Source organism: Convolutriloba macropyga, chromosome 2 (genome assembly GCF_964194025.1).
Source record: "Convolutriloba macropyga chromosome 2, txConMacr16.3, whole genome shotgun sequence".
In the NCBI taxonomy this organism is placed as follows: Eukaryota; Metazoa; Xenacoelomorpha; order Acoela; family Convolutidae; genus Convolutriloba; species Convolutriloba macropyga.
In genome coordinates, this window is record NC_134469.1 from 62,312,327 (window position 1) to 62,330,685 (window position 18,359).

At 35.1% G+C, this 18,359-nt stretch overlaps 2 protein-coding genes across 2 annotated transcripts in view; one reads left to right on the plus strand and one right to left on the minus strand.

The window, feature by feature from the left end:
- Positions 1-15,601, plus strand: part of LOC142334588 (uncharacterized) — an 84,571-nt gene extending 68,970 nt beyond the window's left edge. Inside the window, exons 10-11 of the mRNA XM_075382736.1 lie at positions 8,640-8,813; positions 15,054-15,601. Of these exons, the coding sequence (XP_075238851.1) occupies positions 8,640-8,813; positions 15,054-15,194 (315 nt within the window). The 3' untranslated portion in view covers positions 15,195-15,601. The remainder of the gene's footprint in view (positions 1-8,639; positions 8,814-15,053) is intronic.
- Positions 725-18,359, minus strand: part of LOC142334586 (uncharacterized) — a 270,416-nt gene continuing 252,781 nt past the window's right edge. The window contains exon 9 of the mRNA XM_075382733.1: positions 725-738. The gene's annotated coding sequence lies outside the window, so the exon portion shown is untranslated. The remainder of the gene's footprint in view (positions 739-18,359) is intronic.

An 18,359-nucleotide genomic window follows, 5' to 3' on the forward strand; every position in this document is an offset into this window, starting at 1 on the left:
ATTTTGAACTTCCTAGTCCCATTTAGGCTCCCTCCCCATCACCCCCCCCCCCCCGACACGACTGGAGCAGGCTGCAGTTCATTAGAGCTACCGCTAGTCGTTCGAGAGCAATTCTTCTGACGTTTAGTTGGTTTTGTTTGCAAGTCGAAAAGGAGCCAAAAAGGTTGATTTGGAGACTTATACTTATGGTGTGAAGGGCGGTTTGTAGCGGTCGAAGCCCCCTCCCACCCGTTGTTGCCACTGTTGACCCACCCCCATTAACCCCCTGGTGCGCAATCCCTCCCGTACTGACTCAGCCAGCCACTCTTGGTCGTTTGGGAGCAATTCGACCGACGGTTATGTTAGTCGGTTATGTTTTTTTAATTCGGCCCAGTACTGAAACAGGAAGTAAAAGTCAATGCCGCACGTGCAAAAAGTGTGATTTTCTTTTGAGTAGAGAGAAAAGAGAAAGAGAAAAAGAGAGAGAGAGAGAGGAGAGAGAGAAAAAGAAAGAAAGAGAGAGAGGAAGAGGGAGAGAGAGGTGTTTAATTGCTCTCAAAGGAAGATTTTTTGCAATTATATTAGACATGTGGTCTTTTTATGGCATTTTTATTGACCAGTTTTTTTGACTGGCCCATTTGACTTTTCGTCCACAAAAACGTGATAAACATATAGCGCCCAGCGGTCATTAAGTGCTCTTAGAGCCTTTCAGCTCACTTGTCTCCAAGTATGCTATTCACAGAAACTATTTTGAAGACTTATACTTATGGTGTTAAGGGCTGTTCGTAGCGGTCGGAGCCCGCTCCCCTCCCCTCGCTGTTGCCACTGTCAATGCACACCCATTAACCACCCTGGTGAGCACCCCCCCCCCCCCCCCCCACTGACAAAATCAACCGCTCGTTGGTCGTTTGAGTGCAATTCGCCCGACGTTAGTTCTTTATATTATTGTTTTTCGTTGCAAAACAAATTATTGTTTTTAGTCCATAGATTTTTAAGGGCCTATGAACATGGGTAACTTTTATAGGCGTGAAAGAGAGTTATTGGGTTGTTTCTAAAGACAACAAAATGGTACTACCAACAGTGATATCAAGATTTTTAACGACTTTCAATAAAATTTGCAGTTTTTCAGGTTTTCTTGACAATTATTAACATTATTCAGTTGATTGGTCGTTAAGGTTAAGGTCCAGTGAAAAATCTTGAAAGGCTTGAAAATTTTGTATAGCGATAACGGATTGATTCTGAAGATTTTAATATTACGAATTTTAACTAATAACAATTTGCGAATTTCTTGTGTTTTTTTATTTTCAGTGACCGTTAAAACCTTTCAAAGCTGTGCGTGGACTAATTTGCATCTCTAGATGGATCAAATGTTTTTCAGGATATTGGCTTCCTGAAATTAAGTAATGCTTGGTTTTTTGTTTTTCTCAAAGTTTCGAGGTTTTTGCTGCTCCGGAGGATTAATTTTTTTGTTTTTCAGCGATTTCTTTGGATTGTATTCCATGATTTGTCCCGTTTTTGTATTATTCTCAATCTTTGCCAGATGGTAAAATATACCAACTATTTCTCATTTCGAACCTTATAATTGCCAACAAAACCTCTCAAAGTATAAACATTTTGCAAAATTCTGTTGAATGTGAAGATTTTTTTTCATTCTTTTGCAACAAAGTACAGCATCAAAATACTTTGTATAATGACGAAAATTTCATAGCAGTAGTCTGCAATGCTTACAAAGTACATTCTGATATATTCGGAAAGAGCACTTTTGATGTATTAGCAAAGACAATTTGAAATGATTGAGAAAGGGTTGTTTTGTGCCCCCAGACAATTGAAAGGCACGTTTTCGTTGTCTGAGCTTTGTGAAGCTGGCGTTATGTTGCGATTAGGATTATCTCAATTGAGTTTAATCGTTACTGTTGAAACCAAAAACAGCTTTAAGTTTCATCTCCATGCTTTCTGCAACAATGGAAAAATGAAAGGTAAAAGTTAATTAGATTCTTAAGGTGAATATACGTGTAGAGAAAAACCATATTTGTCTTTTGTTAAACTTTCTGAATGTTTTGCTTTGACCCCCTTGCCATTATAGCTAAGGGTGTTTATTGGTGGTAATAAAATGCTCTCAAACCAAGTTTGTACCAATTTTATTAGTCCTCTGGTCTTTTGAGATTTTTAGCTTGACCGATTTTTTGTCCGACCCATTTGACTTTTCGTCCCCAAAAACGGGATAAGCATGTAGTGCTCGGAGGGCATTTAGTGGCCAAGCAGCTCTGTTAGAGCCTCACGCCTCACTAGTCTCTAAGTATGCGATTCACCAAAACTTTTGAGGAAACAATTTCAAGATGTGAAGCGGTCTTTAGTATTAAATCTTGACCCTTCTGTCACGCCAGTCCCACCCCCCTTCAGTCAACAACCCATTCGACTCAACCTTAAGCCAACCCACAACCCTACCCCCATCACTTGACCCATCTCAATCCGCTCACAACCACCTGATGCATCCCTAAGCCCCAGCTGGCTACTACGAAATTCCACCGTTCGCCAGTCGTTTGAGAACAATTCGCTCGGCTTAAGTTGGTTATAATTTCATTTTTTTTTTCATTTTTTCATTACAGTAGTGGTATACCTCTAATGACGTTATTTGAAGACCCCCTTAGCGAATTTAGATACACCCAGCGACTGCAGCTGGCTGCAAAAGGTTACAGCTCCCACTAGTCGTTCGAGGGAAATTCTGCCGCCTTTTGCTGTTGAATGAAGTTCATAGCAATTATTGTAAACGTGTGTCTTTTTATGCAAAATTTTTGCTTGACAGTTTTGACTTTTCGAGTGACTTTTACGCTCTTGACTTTTTGCGTTTCGCGTGATCTAAAGTTCTCTCTCAATCACAATTTCAAGCAGCTGAACTCAATTGGCGGCAGTTTAATACTAAAAGTCAAATGAAAAATGCGACGAAACTGGTGCCATTTTTCAGTTTAAATCTTAACAGTGGTATATGTTGTTAACTTTTTCTAATGTGGTTTTTTTTGGAGCCCACTATTGAACTTCTTAGTCCCATTTAGACTCCCCACCTCCCCGACTGGAGCAGGCTTAAATTGATTAGAGCTCCCACTAGTCGTTCGAGAGCAAATCTTCCGACGTTCAGTCGGTTATGTTTTGTGATAAATCAGGTTGATACCAAATATTCCAATCGCACCAACAGCAAATTGACTTGCTTTTTTTTGAACAATGATTTTCCGTTTTTGCGTTTTGACATGAACATCATGAATTGGTTTTAATTGGCAGCAAAAGTAACATGTTGCACTTTATATATACCCGTACTGGCCTCTCCCTTCCCTAAAAAACAATAGTTAGCTCCTCCACCTCGTCCAATCTAAAATATACCCCTCCCACTTCAACTAGATTTGCACAAACCAATCATATCGACCAGCGATGCATTTCAACCTTGCAGCATCCCTACACTAGACACCCTCTTCTACGACCTCTCCCAGCATTATTGTTCCGACCCACTTTAGTGGTGGGAGGAACTATATACTCAAATGGGATTTTTTGTTCCGTCAATTTTGGCCGATTGATATATTCATCGCAGTGAGTTGTCATTGGTATCATTAGAAAGCCCGTACAGCTTAGACTATGAAATTAAACATTTTTTTAAATTAATAGCCGCCCTCATCTTCTCAGCCGGCTATTATAGCGCTCCTATTTTTTTTATTACAATTCAAAGAATTTGAATTGTATTGGGGCGCTGTCTTTTTTTTAAGATCTGTTCACACAATTTCATGATTTTTGAAGTCAAATTGGAGTAGTGATTTTGGTCACGCCGAAACAGGAAGTGGAGCGAAAAAGCGAGTGGTTTTGCGGCGTGAAATTTTTTCGCTCCAAATTTAAAGTAGAGTGAGAAAACGGTGTTTGAACAAAAATTCGCTTTCTCGCTAGTGGTTTTTTGTTCACATGCGGCAATTTCACTTTGATTTTTACTGTTTTTTCGATTTTTTAGATCGGATTTTTTTCTAAATGGTTTTTCCAATCCATTCATAGTCCTTTCTAGGTCTAGTTTTCTGTTTAGTCAATGAAAATTCTTTGAATTGTACGTCAGTACTTGTCCTGCTATGTTTTTTTTTAAGATCTGTTCACACGTTTTCATGATTTTTGAAGTCAAATTGGAGTAGTGATTTTGGTCACGCCGAAACAGGAAGTGGAGCGAAAGAGCGAGTGGTTTTGCGGCGTGAAATTTTTTCGCTCCAGATTTAAAGTAGTGAGAAAACGGTGTTTGAACAAAAATTCGCTTTCTCGCTAGTGGTTTTTTGTTCACATGCGGCAATTTCACTTTGATTTTTACTGTTTTTTCGATTTTTTAGATCGGATTTTTTTCTAAATGGTTTTTACAATCCATTCATAGTCCGTTCTAGGTCTAGTTTTCTGTTTAGTCAATGAAAATTCTTTGAATTGTACGTCAGGACTTGTCCTGCTATGTTTTTTTACTTCGTCCAAGAAGCTTCTCTAAAATTTTTACAGCAAAAATTAGGAAAGAGAAAAAATAATTACAAATTGGGAACTTTGTAATTATTAATAGCCGACCTCATCTTCTCAACCGGCTATTGTAGCGCTCCTGTTTTATTTTACTTCTTCGAACAAAAAAATGTTTCGCTTTACCTCATTTTGCCGCTTTTTCAACATTTTGCGTGAAATCTTTTTGACTTCTCTAGGCTAGTTTCTCTCTTCTCTCACTCTGCTAAAATTGATTTTGAACATCAGTTGCTCAGCAAAGCAATTCAAAATGAACAGAGTCGGTATAAGAAATTGAAGTCAGAAGTAGAAACGGGATAAACCCATAAAGTCCAATTTTAGATGCCCGCTATTTGAACATCGTTCCTATTTGTCTTAGTTACCATCTCTAATGCTTATTGGTATTGATAGTAACCCTGTAGCCTCCCTCTAAGAAACAGAAGTATGTTCAACTACGAAATGCCATCACAAAAAAACGGACTTAAAAAATGTTTTCGTACAAAAAATCTTTTTTTTTCAATATCTTCTATTCTTTCAATCCTAATCATGCTTATTGGAATCAACGGCGGCTATTTTCCGGCAATCTGCCGGGTATGTTTTCGTTTTTTCTAGGCAGTTATCGAGGTTCAAAGATTTGTGGACCTTGGAATGATATCCGTTGTTTTTGTTCACATTTCTGATGGTAATTTTTGATCAGTTTTCGTTAATTTGGCTAAAATTTGTTAAGAATAGTGCTATTTGTTTCGCCTAAGGACAAAAAGGAGGTTTACTGACTCTTTTGATCGGACAATTTTTGCTTAAATGTTGGTGGTTTTTTTAAATTTATGCCGTTCATCAATTGTGTCTCCATATGTTTTTTCGGCCCACTTTGTTTCAATTTTGTCGGATGTGCAAACGTTGGAATCAACTCAAAAGGAGGCTAGTTCTGCTTCCAGTTCTATTAATAGTAATCTGGAATAAAAAATTTTCGACTTTTTGCTAATTTAATCATTATGCCAAATGAACCTTTCCATTTTTATATTGATATTTTGTTGCCAAAGTTTCTATTTTGGTTAACAATGTAATAAAATGGAATAATTAGCTGTTGTAATTGAGCGCGTCGCATCCATGCTAGTTGTGGTCTCTTCTTTGGTTTTGACAATAAAAAATATGATTCGATTGAGGCTGTCTTTTTAATTTTTTTGCAATTTTGTTCGTTTTGTTTATTATAGACCAGAAAAGTTTAAATAAATATTAAACTATATCCATATATATATATATATATATATATATATATATATATATAATATTTTTTCAGAGAAAACTTCATGGCTTCTATTCCTTAAACAATGTTTGCACAAATTCGAATCGAATTCTTGTTTAGCCCGCCTTCGTTGTCCTTTTTGCAGTCTTTTGACTGAGTATCAATAAAAAAAGAGCGAGTCGGCGTCCCTAAATGGTGTACTTGCACCTATGTTATGCTTTCAGTCGAGACCTGTAGGCTCCTATTTTTTTTTAATATTTGTTTAAAGAAAATATGAGTTTACTTGAATTTTGCCACTTATTTCTAAATTCTGTCAAAGTGTTGCTTTGTCTCACTGTAAGCACAAGCCGCCTTTTCTTTCTAGTAAGTGAAAGGTAAGTTTTTCTAGAGTTTATTCTTTTGATTTATTGGCTTCATTGTTTCGATATTACGGGTTCTAATTTTTTTGGACATTTTTTTCATTTTTGAAGCTGTTTTTGTTGCCTGGTCCAATTATCATTTTCATAATTGGTCGCATAACGTTTCAAAGAAAACGTATGTTTACAAATCGAATTTTTTTAGTGAATACCGTATGATCTTAATGGCTTCGATAATTCTCTGGCAAAATATGATTGATTTTTTTTTGTTATGCATGTGTTTATCTTTTTTGCTGTGCTATCCCACATTCTGGATAATGGCAGGTCTCAGTGGCTTCTTTAGGAGACGAGACATAAACAATCGTATTTCTTGATTTTAGTTGATTACTAATGGTATTAATGCCTTTGAAATTTTTTGAAAAGTTGGATCGAAAACTTTGTTTTACTTTTTGACAACTTGTATCTTCGTCTTAATGATGACATCTGCATCCACTTTTGGAAGAGCAAACAATAATGTTTCTGTTGTTTTGTTGCAGCTGAATGTTTTTTGGCTATAAAGCTATGTAGTTTTAGAATTTGAAAAATTTTTATACTGGTCATCATTGCTTGTAGTCATTTTAGCTCTTTTTTGCATATTGCCTTTGAAACGATGACACAGTGATGTTGAAAAATACCCCAATTAAAGAGTCATGATCTGTTCAGTTATGATGTTAAAGGCTTGAACAATGTGTTTTTGTAAGAATTTTGAGTTGTTTCTGCAGTCGCTGTTAGTTTGCTGTCTTACGGCACAGTCTCCTCCAGTTTTGCGGTACATTTGGCCTCCCATGAAGTTGAAAGTTTGTTCTGAATTACTTTAGTTAAAAATCTAGCTTTTAAAAAAGTTTTGCGGGTACTTGGTTTGAAAAAGTAAAGTTTTTGAATTTCAGCATTGTTTTAATCTCCTTTCTGACAATTTGCAACATAATCTCTAATGTAAACACAGCTTAAATCCTCGTTCTTGAGAAAAAATTTATTTAATTTCCAATTTTTTTAGTTTTATTGTGGCTCAGTTGTTATGAGCTTTCCTAAATCTTTTGCGATTTGATTAATAAGTTATATTTTAAGAAATTTGTGTTTCATGTCATACAACATTAATGAAGGTTTCCATTAGCTTTGATGATGAGAGCAGTTAATCATATAATTGTTTTAACGAAAAGCACATGCTTTCATTGACTTCTGAGCAGTTTTCTCCAATTTTTAACTGAATGCTTGTTTTTTAGATGTATCCGTCACTCTCAGTCGTCTTATGAGAAGTTCTGGACAATGAGAGATCGCAATGGCTCCCTGTATTGACATATATGAGATCCCTTCCATTCTTTACATTTGTGAGCTAATGGTTTTATAATTTTGAAATTGTTATTTGAAATAATGAAATATTTTCAAATTTTGCTCGTTTTTTGCTTTTCTTAAGTAGTTGTTATCTAGTATCAGTAAAGACCGGTCCTAAATGTTTGCAACAGAAATACGGGTGTTTTGCTGGTGGCTTTTAAGTTTTTGGTGATACTATTTGTACTTGGTGTTATTTGATGCCATTTTTTTTACTTTGGGATTGTAAAAAAGATATTTTTGTCGCAATTAACAGTTATTTTTGTTCATTGATTTTGTTGTTTATTTTGTCACCTAATCTCATCAATGACAAGTATCATTTGCTCTCCAAGGTGACTTTATCTAATTCATTTTCTGGCTGCCAACGATTGCTCCAAACGACTCCGATTGAGCTACATAAGACTCTACCTAGTATTTGTTGTTGACAGCTGATGGTTGACTTTGCCTCGTTTTCTTCGTGTTCTTCTTGACTAGTTGCAACGTGTTATTAGGAAGAAGTCACATCTACTTTGAAGCGAAGTACAGTTGATTTTTTAATATAGCTTTTAACTGATATTTTTAGACTTTGTTTGTGATTTTTTAAAAGAAAAAAGTAGATTTTCAGTTAGAGGGGAATTGATTTTTTGTTATTTTTGTTGCTTGTTTGGTCCCATAGTTTTATTGGTACCAGTTATCATTGGCTCTCCTATGCGGCAGTAATTAATTCATTAATCGGTTTGCACTTAAGACAAATTACTCATTAACCAATTGTTTTCGAAGAAGTGTGTTTTTGAAAGTTTCGTTTCTCTTCCTCATTTGGTAGACAATCAAGTCAAAAATATATGAGCGGGGTCGGAACGTGTGAGAACGCACATTACTGGGACTCTTTGTTATTGTTAAATGAGAAAGGTTTTTATAGATGTTTTTGTTCGTCTTTTGATCTGCCTGTTCTGGGCATTGATGGTTCTAAAGCTAAATCTGTGGGAGTGTTCGATTAGTTGGTTTCATGTATTCTGGCGGGTTTTCTGGTTTCATTGTTTGTTAGATTGGTTTTTCATCTGATTCCGATTGGACTCTGACGGTCCTGCGTTTCAACTTAAAAAGCAATCATAGGAATACCTATTGATAACGAACAGCGATGTGAAACGCTTGCAACTCTGCTAAAGAAATTTACAAATTGCTGATCACAGTTTCTGTTAACTTAGGATGATGGCGAGGACGAGAGTGGGAATGGAGAGGGAGAGAACAAGAAAGGCAAAAAAGGGCCTGCAAGTGGTGGTGGTGACGAGGGCAATGATGATGGGGATGAGTTAGATGATGAACAGGAGGAGGGGGCGGAAGAAGAGGAGGAGGAAGAGTGGAAGCCTCCACCACCCAACAGTGACGATGTATACAAAGTATGTAGTTGTCAAAATTTTTTGCCCATTTTTGGGGTTGAAAACGTTTCTCAAAGAGGCGCTTCAGCAGTAAGTAAATTTCTAACTGAAACAAGGAGGCTCGGTAATGTGCGTCCGCACATAATTTTTCCGACCCCGCTTATCCACAAGTTTGGCTTAATTGTTTACCAAATGAGGAAAAGATACTGTCTCACGTACTGATAGACAATTTTCAGAAAGTCTTACATACTGATCAAAAATAATTAGTCTGAATAAAAAAATTGCTTCCAACTCAAATCACTTAGAAAGGTAAATAATGCAACATTAGAGGGGCGATGAGACCTGCCATTATTGAAACTACGAGACAATGTATTACAATAACAAAGTCAAAATAGCATCAATTAAAACCTAAACTTTTATTATTTTGTACTTCACTTGAAAAAGCATGGGACCAGTCCTTGATAAGACTCAGTAACATGTTGACAAAACTGATTTTAAAAAGTTTAAAGAGTACACTTGTTTTTGAACGAGTTAAAAACAATAGTATCAAATCATGAAAACCTTTAGATATCAATTGAAACTTCAAAGATGCTTATGCTCATTCATGCCTCAATATGAAGACATTGAGACCTGTCATATTCCAGAATATGTCGTACATCAAAAACAACCGACAAATTCAGACAAGAAACACAAAATTTCAATTACACTTTGTAAGAAAACGGTGTCGGAGCCGTGAAAACCGTAATCTATTCCGTAAAAAATAAATTATAGTTAATTGCGCGTTCTTTGAACACCAATAATGAAATATGTGACCTCTGGAAAATGAGAAGTTCGGAAAAAAATCACTTTCAAAGTCAATAAAACTTTAGCTAGCAACTGAGATCATTAAATATGTTCTTTTATTTCTCAAAAGAAAGCCATTGAGATCTGTTATTATTCAGAATGTCATACGTCTAGAAATCAAAAACCAATAAATATTTCGCAAAAAAAAAAAAACGTTATGAAAGCCGTTAAAACAATAATCAATGCGTTAAAAAGCTTAGTATTGTTCAATTGTGCCTTTCCTCATTACCAATTATTTGCTATTCGACCTGTAGTTAATGCGACGAAGTCACAACTAGACAAAAAAGAAACAGCAAATTGTCAATAAAGAAAAGCAAATATTTTTTCAAATATTTGATTCCAAAGTTATAAAAAATTTTAGCTATCAACTGTAACAAGTAATTGTGTTCTTCAGTTTTTTCCATATGAAGCCGCTAAGACTTGTAACTATCCAGAATTTAGCATTCGACTACATAAAGGACTGTAAATAAAGACAAAAATCGAAACCTAAATTAACGTTTTCGAAAAACCGGTATTGAGGCCGTTAAAGCAATAAGTGATGTACTAAACACATTCGGTATGTTCAATTGTGCCTCCCTTCAGCGCCTTGTATTTGATATGAAGCCTATGATTTTTTTGAGATTAGGTAACAAGTAGACAAAAAAGATAGCATTGTGCAAATTTGAAAAATACGTCAGCATTTTTTAAAGTGTTCGATTTTTGAGTCATGAAAAACTTTATTTCGTTACTGAAGTCAGTAAATAGTTTCCTTTTTTCATCCGTAGGAAGCCAATAGTTAAACCTAAACTTATCGAGAATTTGTCAAGCTACTGGAGAAGAACCAGAAACAACAACAAAAATGCAAGTTTTCACTGAATTTGCTAGAAGACGCCGTCGATGCAATTAAAACCATAATCTATTCACTGAAAAACTGATATACTTAACTGTGCCTTCTTTTTAGATGCAAATAATCTGATAGCTGACTGGAATGAAAGAACCTTAATAACGTGAAAAAGTCCTTATCAAAAAATTTTGTGAAAATTTGAAGCAGAAAAATCATTACTTGAAACCGCATCATATATTGAGTTTTAATTCATTAGAGACATGATGCGTTCGTCTTTGCTGACATTGGTTCCGTCTTTGCTGACCTCAAGCTACAATTGGCCAAAAAAGAGAACAACTTTGCTGAGCTCAATAATCGTTCGTTTTTTTTTCAAAGTGTATTTTGAAAATTTAAAACGACCGTACGCTTTTGACTGAAAAACTAGATAGGTTTCCTTGAATCGCCCTCGGAAGCCACTTGGAACTGTCATTAGCAGGCCTTGATTTAAATTGTTCTGTTGTGTTATTAACGTAAGAAAAATCCCAAAAAAGGTAAGAATGATTGTAAAAAAGACTTTTACAATCATTCTTACAAAAAATGTAAGAATGATTGTAAAAGATTACAATCCGAATTTTTTCGGAACTTAAGAATCAGCAATTAGACCAAAACTAGGCTTGCTATTGGCATTCGTCTTTCAAGAACATGTAATTGTTCTGAATATTATGGATATAGATAATTTGGCAAAGAGCGTCAATATATTAAAAACAAATTATGTTTTTTTGCATAGTTATCGAGCTTAAATTATCAAGAATTTAGGCCAAATTTTAATTCATGAACGCTCTCAAAGAATTAATTGGAGTTAACAATTTTTAGGAGCGTTAATCGGGTAAATGTTAACAAAGTGGAGCAAAGGAGCTTATTGCGTGCCATTTTTGATGAAAAAGGAGGCTGAGTTTTGAAAAATTTCGCAAAAGTTTCGCCAAAAATAAATTGGATTAAACAGTTCAAAAAGACTCTTTTGTTTTTAGACGTAAAACCAACGACACTCTTGTTACCAATTTTAACATATTTTTAAGCAGAATTAAGAAAAACTACGTAAAACTACGGAAAGTGTGAACAATAAGAACGAAAATTGGTCAAATGTTCTCAAACTTTAAGCCTCGATATTTCTGTGGAAAAACGAAATTCAAAAAGATTGTTTTTGTTATGTATTCTACACTGTACGGGCTTTTTAGTGATACCACACGCAAATCTCTACGATGAATATTTCTAGCGAGCAAAATTGACTGAACTTAAAAACCTTTTGAGTATATAGTTTCTCCCCCACCAAAGTGGGTCGGAAGAATAATTTGGATCTAGTAGAGTGCGGTTGCTGTGAACAATGAGATTCTCATAGCATTTTTCAAAAGGTGCCAGGAAAATATTTTGCAATTGATTTTTTTTCAATATTATGCAGCACTACTGAGAAATTTAGATTTTCTTTTAGAAATTTTGACTGATTTTTCTTCTCAGAAAAATTGTGGGGCGTTCTTTTACAACAGGATTTTTTGACCTTGGAGTATTATTCTGTTCCCTTTGTCTTTTTCATGATGAATTTGAATTTTACAATAGTTTGAATTCATTCATTTTGTCTGTGATGTCTCCAAAGCGATAAATGTTCTATATTTTTGTCCCAATTGCTGTGAGGCGAAAAGAAAGTTTGTTCTTTTCAGTCCGAATTTTTAGCTGCCATTTTTTTATGTAATTGGGTTTCGTTTTGGGTATTATTCGCCTTGTGTTTCCAATTGTCTTTTGGTTCTATGTTTGAGATATGTTTCTATTAATGCAGTACTTTCCGATATCAAGAGTTAGCAGTGTTTTTTTTCTGTCAAAATTATGTTCAAAATGTCAAAGATTCAAATCTCTGGGTTTTTTGTTTGGTTTCTAAAGGATGTCATCATTTTTTTGATTGCTTGTTTGATTGCTCTCAAACGAAGTGTGTAGCAATTATAATAGTCCTGTTGGTCTCATTTATGCCATTTTTCGCCTGACCGATTTTTTTTCTGTCCTATTTGACTTTTCGTCCTCAAACAAACAAAAACGAGATAAATGAGTAGAGCCCAGTGGGTATTAAGTTCTCAGAACCTTCCAGCTCATTATTCTCCAAGTATGCTGTCTTGGAGACTTATAATTATTGTGTGAAGGGCAGTCCTTAAGTTTGACCGCCTCCTCACTTTTCCCCCCGCAGCCCACCCCTCTACATCGTTCAGGTCGTAAAAGCCTCGTGCAGCCAAAGACCCCTTCCCACCGTTGGGATCTAGCAAGATGAAGAACTGATTTAAGATTTAAAAAAATGGTTTTGGCTACACCTCTTTTCTGAAACTCCAACGATTCGAGTTGCGTCCCTAATTCTTCGGCTATATTTCGTTAAGATCTCTTTACACATTTTCACCATTTTTGAAATCCAATTGGCGAAGTAATTTTGGTCATGCGGAAGGTGGGGCGAAAAGGCGAGTGGTTTTGGGGCGTGAGATTTTTCACTCAAAGTAGAGTGAGAAAAATAATGAACAAAAGTTTGCCATTTTTGCAAGTGGTTTTTCTCATGCTTCAAGTAGACTGAGCTTTACGGTCTTTTCTATTTTTAATGGTTTTTTTAAAAAATCTTCTTTTAAGTCAATGAAAAGTCTCCAAGTTGTAATTCAAAGGTTGTCCTGCTGTTTGTTTTTAAAAAGTAATTTTACCTTTCGATCGCGTCTTTTATATAAAAATTGCTTTTACGTTTGGTTGTGGATTTACCTAACTCACGATGAAATAAAAAAAGGATAAACCCATAATGCCAGGGCGCCAAGATTTGATTTTCAAAGACTGAGTGCGTTAAGTTATCAGAGTTCTTCAGATTTAATAATAATTTTTCGTTGATTTTGCTTTATTTTGATAACTGTTTCAATCCCAACAACGCTCAGTGGGATCAACGGTGGCTAAATTCTAGTGTTTTGCGGTTGTTTTAAATTGGCCAAGCACAGCTTACGAATTGATCTAAATGCCCGTTTTAATTATATTGTCAGCCAGAGTTCTCATTTTTGGTTTTTGGGTAAACGCCTTGTCGGCCAATACGGCGTCCACCGTTTTAAAGATTCTTAGTGAAACGTTTGTTCGCTGTAAACAGGCATGAGCGATGTTTTATTAGGTCTCCGTAGCAGATTATTTAATCGTTAATCTTGTCTGAGTGCTGTTATATAGTTAACTTTTTATTGATCTCAAACAAATTTTGTAGCAATTAGTCTTTTGGTCTTTTCTACACGATTTTTTTGCTTGACTGTTTTCTTGTTTGACCCATTTGATTTTTGGTCATTGAAACCGGGATAAACAGGTAACGCCTGGAGAGCATTGAATTCTCTTAGAGCCTTACGCTTTAGCAGTCTAGTTGGACCCCCTCAGTCACCCCCCCCCCCCCCCCAACTCACCCAAGCCACTGACACCCAACACACCAACAGTCCACATTCCACCTGGCGGTTTAGAACCCCGAACTCTACCACCTGGTCGCTGAATTGTTTTCATTTAAGTTGCTATATGCTGTTTTTATCGATGTGTAGTGCCATAGATGTTGAAAATGTGGTTTTAGTTGAGTGTTTATAATGACTCTGATGCCATTTTTTCAAAGACATTATTAAAAACCTAATTTTTCCCAAATGTATTTAGCAATAGATGTTATTTCAAATTTGAGTGACTTTGGTGCCACTTATCTTCATATACATTAGTAAAAATCAATTTTTGATAAGAGTCGATTGTGTTGTCCTCTTATTTCGTCTCTCAGTTGGTTTCTCAAATTTGGTGTCTCTTGTCTAACTTCCCATAATGTGAAAATTTTTCCAGGTTTTTTTCGCTTTCGAGTTAATAATTTTGATAACTTTTCCTAAAAAGAAAAATAATGTTTTTAGTTTTTTGTAATGTTCTGCTTTTTGTCGTTGACGTCTTTGTATATGATTTGTTTAACATCAGTGTCTGTTCGTCTAATAAGCTTGATAATGTTGTCTGCGGTTTCTTCAATTATTTAAGTTGTAATTCGGGACTTTTCCCGATTTTTTGCGTTATTTCATTTTGATCATACTTAAGTTACCTCACTCAAAAAGACTTCTGCGGTTCAAAATTTCATTTTATTTTGAATTACTTTAAGATGAAAAGAGCTCTTATTTGTGATAAATTTCCCTAAAAAGGGTTCTACGGAGTGAATTTTAACGAGCCGTATTAATTTACCGCTGTATGTTTTTACATAGTTTTTTGAGCGGGGGTCGGTAACTTTTTCAACTTGCATCTGTTTCTATTTATATTATTGGCACGCAAGTCTATTTAACAACTATTCCGATAATCTGCGGGCTGTTTTAAACTTTTGACATTGTAATTTCTGTCGCAAAATTGATATTATGAATATGTTGCAATTATGTCGAATATCATAACGCCGGATGCCTCCAATGTGCTGAAATTTTTTTGTGAAACTTTTTAATGAGACCAAAAATGTTGGTTACGAACGAATGTTATGTAAGATGCCGGTTCAAATGTGAATTTATCTCACTAACGCGTTATCCTGGTGCAGCGCTCTGAGAAAGTTTTTCCTTTTTTTCGAAGTTGTGTTTTTCTAGGCGCTTGTACAGTGGAAGTCTGAGAAAGGCCGAGCAGCTACGAAAGAGGAACTGATTCGTGTGTTGCGTTTGATTGGCTACGAGGATCTGGCTAGTAAATTGACGGCGACTAAAGTGTTCTCTCAAAATCACAAACTATAGATCAACTATCCAAATTTGTGGTACACGAATAGATGTCAAAACTCCGTTCTTATTGAGTTCAATAACTCGTTCTCGTATTTTTAGTGACAGTTGAATGATCAGATAATGAACTGCCGCAATTAATGAACGACAATTATTAAGGCTATATGATAGGGGTAATGGTTAAGCTGCAACTTCGGGGTTTGAAATTGCGTCATAGCAGTATGTGCGCTTAAAAGAGATTGTTGAAAGTAAAATAATTGATAGTATACTTTTCATGCTGAGCTCTATTGACATTCTGGTGATTTCAATTGTACAATGCAATTTTAAAAACTGTACATTGAGTGTAAAATTCCTGTAAATATGTCTATTTGTAGATAGGTAAAACTTGAGTGTCCGAATGCATAAATTGAATTAATCTCCATTCGTTTTAATTGCTCTTAGGCAAAGATTTTTATAGACGCGAAGCTGTAAGTGTTTGTAGCTACAGAGGCGTAGCCGGCCATTTAGCTGACGTACCTTGCAACCGAAAGATTGCAGTTATAACACCTTGAAAGTAACCTTTCATGATGATTTACTGTGAACTAATCGGAAAGAGCGTCCCTTAGTTTTTGAACAAACGGTAAATGGCAATAACTACTTGCTAAATTGAGCTTGCCTCAGTGGACCATGGGAATTTATATGGATCTATCGGAACAAAAAAGTAACATGACCAATGTTCATAATGTAGAAATTTCTCAAAACTTAGAATTTTGATTCTAGTTTATTTTATGCTCTCAAACAAAGTTTGCAGCTATTATTTTATTCCTGCTGGCCTTTTTTTATGCCAGAGGGCATTAAGTTCTCTTAGAGCTCTTCAGCTAGCTGGTCTCTGTTTTTGGATATGTATGCTCATGGTATGAAGGGTAGTCTTTTGAAGGAAGGATATCCATGAATAGAATTCAAGTTAGTGACTTAAATCAATCAGAAACAACTAACAAAGAGGCTTGGTAATGCGCGATCGCACATAAGGTTCCGACCACGCTAATCCACATTTGGTATAATTGTCTACCAAATGAGGAACAGATAGAAAACCTCAAAAAATTCAGGTTTTTTTTCAAAAAAATTGATGTATGAACAAAAAGATTACCTCCAAATCAAACAACTATGTGGACCAAGGAATGGCTCACTAGATTTACGAGATCTGCCCTTATTAAGAATGCGAGTCAAGACGAACAGCAAACTCAAACAACAAGAACAAACATTAATTACATCCAAAACTTTGTCCCTTTAAAAAATAAATTCAAAAAAATTAAAAGCAAAACAGAAAATTGAAGCTAAACAAAATACTTCACTAGAAAAGATTAGGGACCGAGCCATAATAAGATTCTGTAACAATCAGACACAACAGAAAAAGTAACAAAAACATGCTTATAATTTCAAAAACTATTTACTTCAAAGTAATGAAAACCATTAAATTTCAACTTAAAACATCCAACAGATTTAGTATTAACTATGCTTCATAGGAGGGTATTAGGACCTGTCATTATTCATTTTAATGGGGTTACAAAAAGCACAGCAAATAGACACAATAAACAAAGATTCAATTAAAATTTGCGAGAAAACGCTGTCGAAGCCGTAAAGTAGTATTTTGACCCTCAAAATTTGTTCTATTGCGCCCTTGTTGAACGCCGATAATGTGGTATGTGACCTTTTATTAATGAGACCAGGTAACAACTCGACAAAACAGATAAAAGGGCAACAATAATTAATGCTTGTATTTTTCGAAAAAAGTAATTTAAGTCATGAAAGCCAAAGCCATTAGCTACAAAAATAAGAAATTACTAAATTTGTTTATATTTGAGACTTGTTATTATTCAGAATATGTCCTACGGCTTCAAAAAGAACGTCAAACATGACAGAAATTAAATATTAATAAAACTTTCAAAAGTAATATTAAAATCTTCCAAAATTATTTGATTTTGCACGCTTGCGCCTTGCCTTGAACCCAACAAAGGTCATATATGATCTGTAATTAACGAAACTAGGTAACAAATAGACACTAAAGGGAACAAAGAGGCCATTTTAAAGGGTTTATTAATTTTGAAAACAACGGTTCTCAATGTCAAGAAAGCCATCAGCTATCTACTAAAATCAGAATATCGGCTCATCTCTGCCTGCAAAAAAAGCCAATCAGATCTCTCCTCATCCAGTACCTTTCATAAAATTAAAAATACGCAGTGAAAAAGACAATTAAAGACAGAAGTCAAAAATTCAATTAGATTCTTCGAGAAAGTGGTGTCGAAGCCCATAAAAGTATAATCTATACCCATGAGGACTTCGATATGTTCAATTTTGCTTTATTTTGAACGCGAACAATAAGATGTGTGAATTTTCAATAATGTGATGATGTTTGATCTGACCAAACGAAAAAAATAGCAAAAATTGGGCAAATGGCTAAAAAAATGAAATATACCTGTATCAAACCGGAAAACAATAACTTAACGCGAAAAAGCGCAATTAAGTTTAGATTGCAATGTAATGAAAACCATTAAAAATCAACAGAAAACAGTCAACAGATTTAGTGTTACCTATGCTTATATAGGAGGGCATTAAAATTTGTCATTATTCATTTTTTGGGGTTGCAAAAAAGAACAGCAAATAGACACACTAAACAAAGATTCAATAAAAACTTGTGAGGAAAATCTCTTGAGGCGGTAATGTAGTACTTTCACACTCGAAACATGTTTGATTGCGCTTTTTTTGAACGCCGATAATGTGGTATGTGGCCTTTCAATGATGAGACCAGGCAACAAGTAGACAAAAAAATGGGCAAAATTACTTGTTACACTATTACTTTTTGAAAAAAGTAATTTAAGTCATAAAAGCCACTAGCTGCAAACGAAAAAATTAAAAGATTTGTTTATCTGTTGAAACAATACCTTGAGACTCGTAATTATTCAGAATGTGTCCTACGTCTTCAAAAATAACGTCAAACATGGCAGAATTTAAAAATTAAAAAAAATCTTTTAATATCGTTTGCTTTTGCGCGCTTGCGCCTTAAATTGACGTTAACAACGTCATATATGACCTGTAATTGATGAAACAAAATAACAAATAGACAATAAAAAGAACAACAATGCAAAATTAAACGGTTCATCATCTTTGACAACAACTGTTTGCAAAGTCATGGAAGCCATCAGCTAT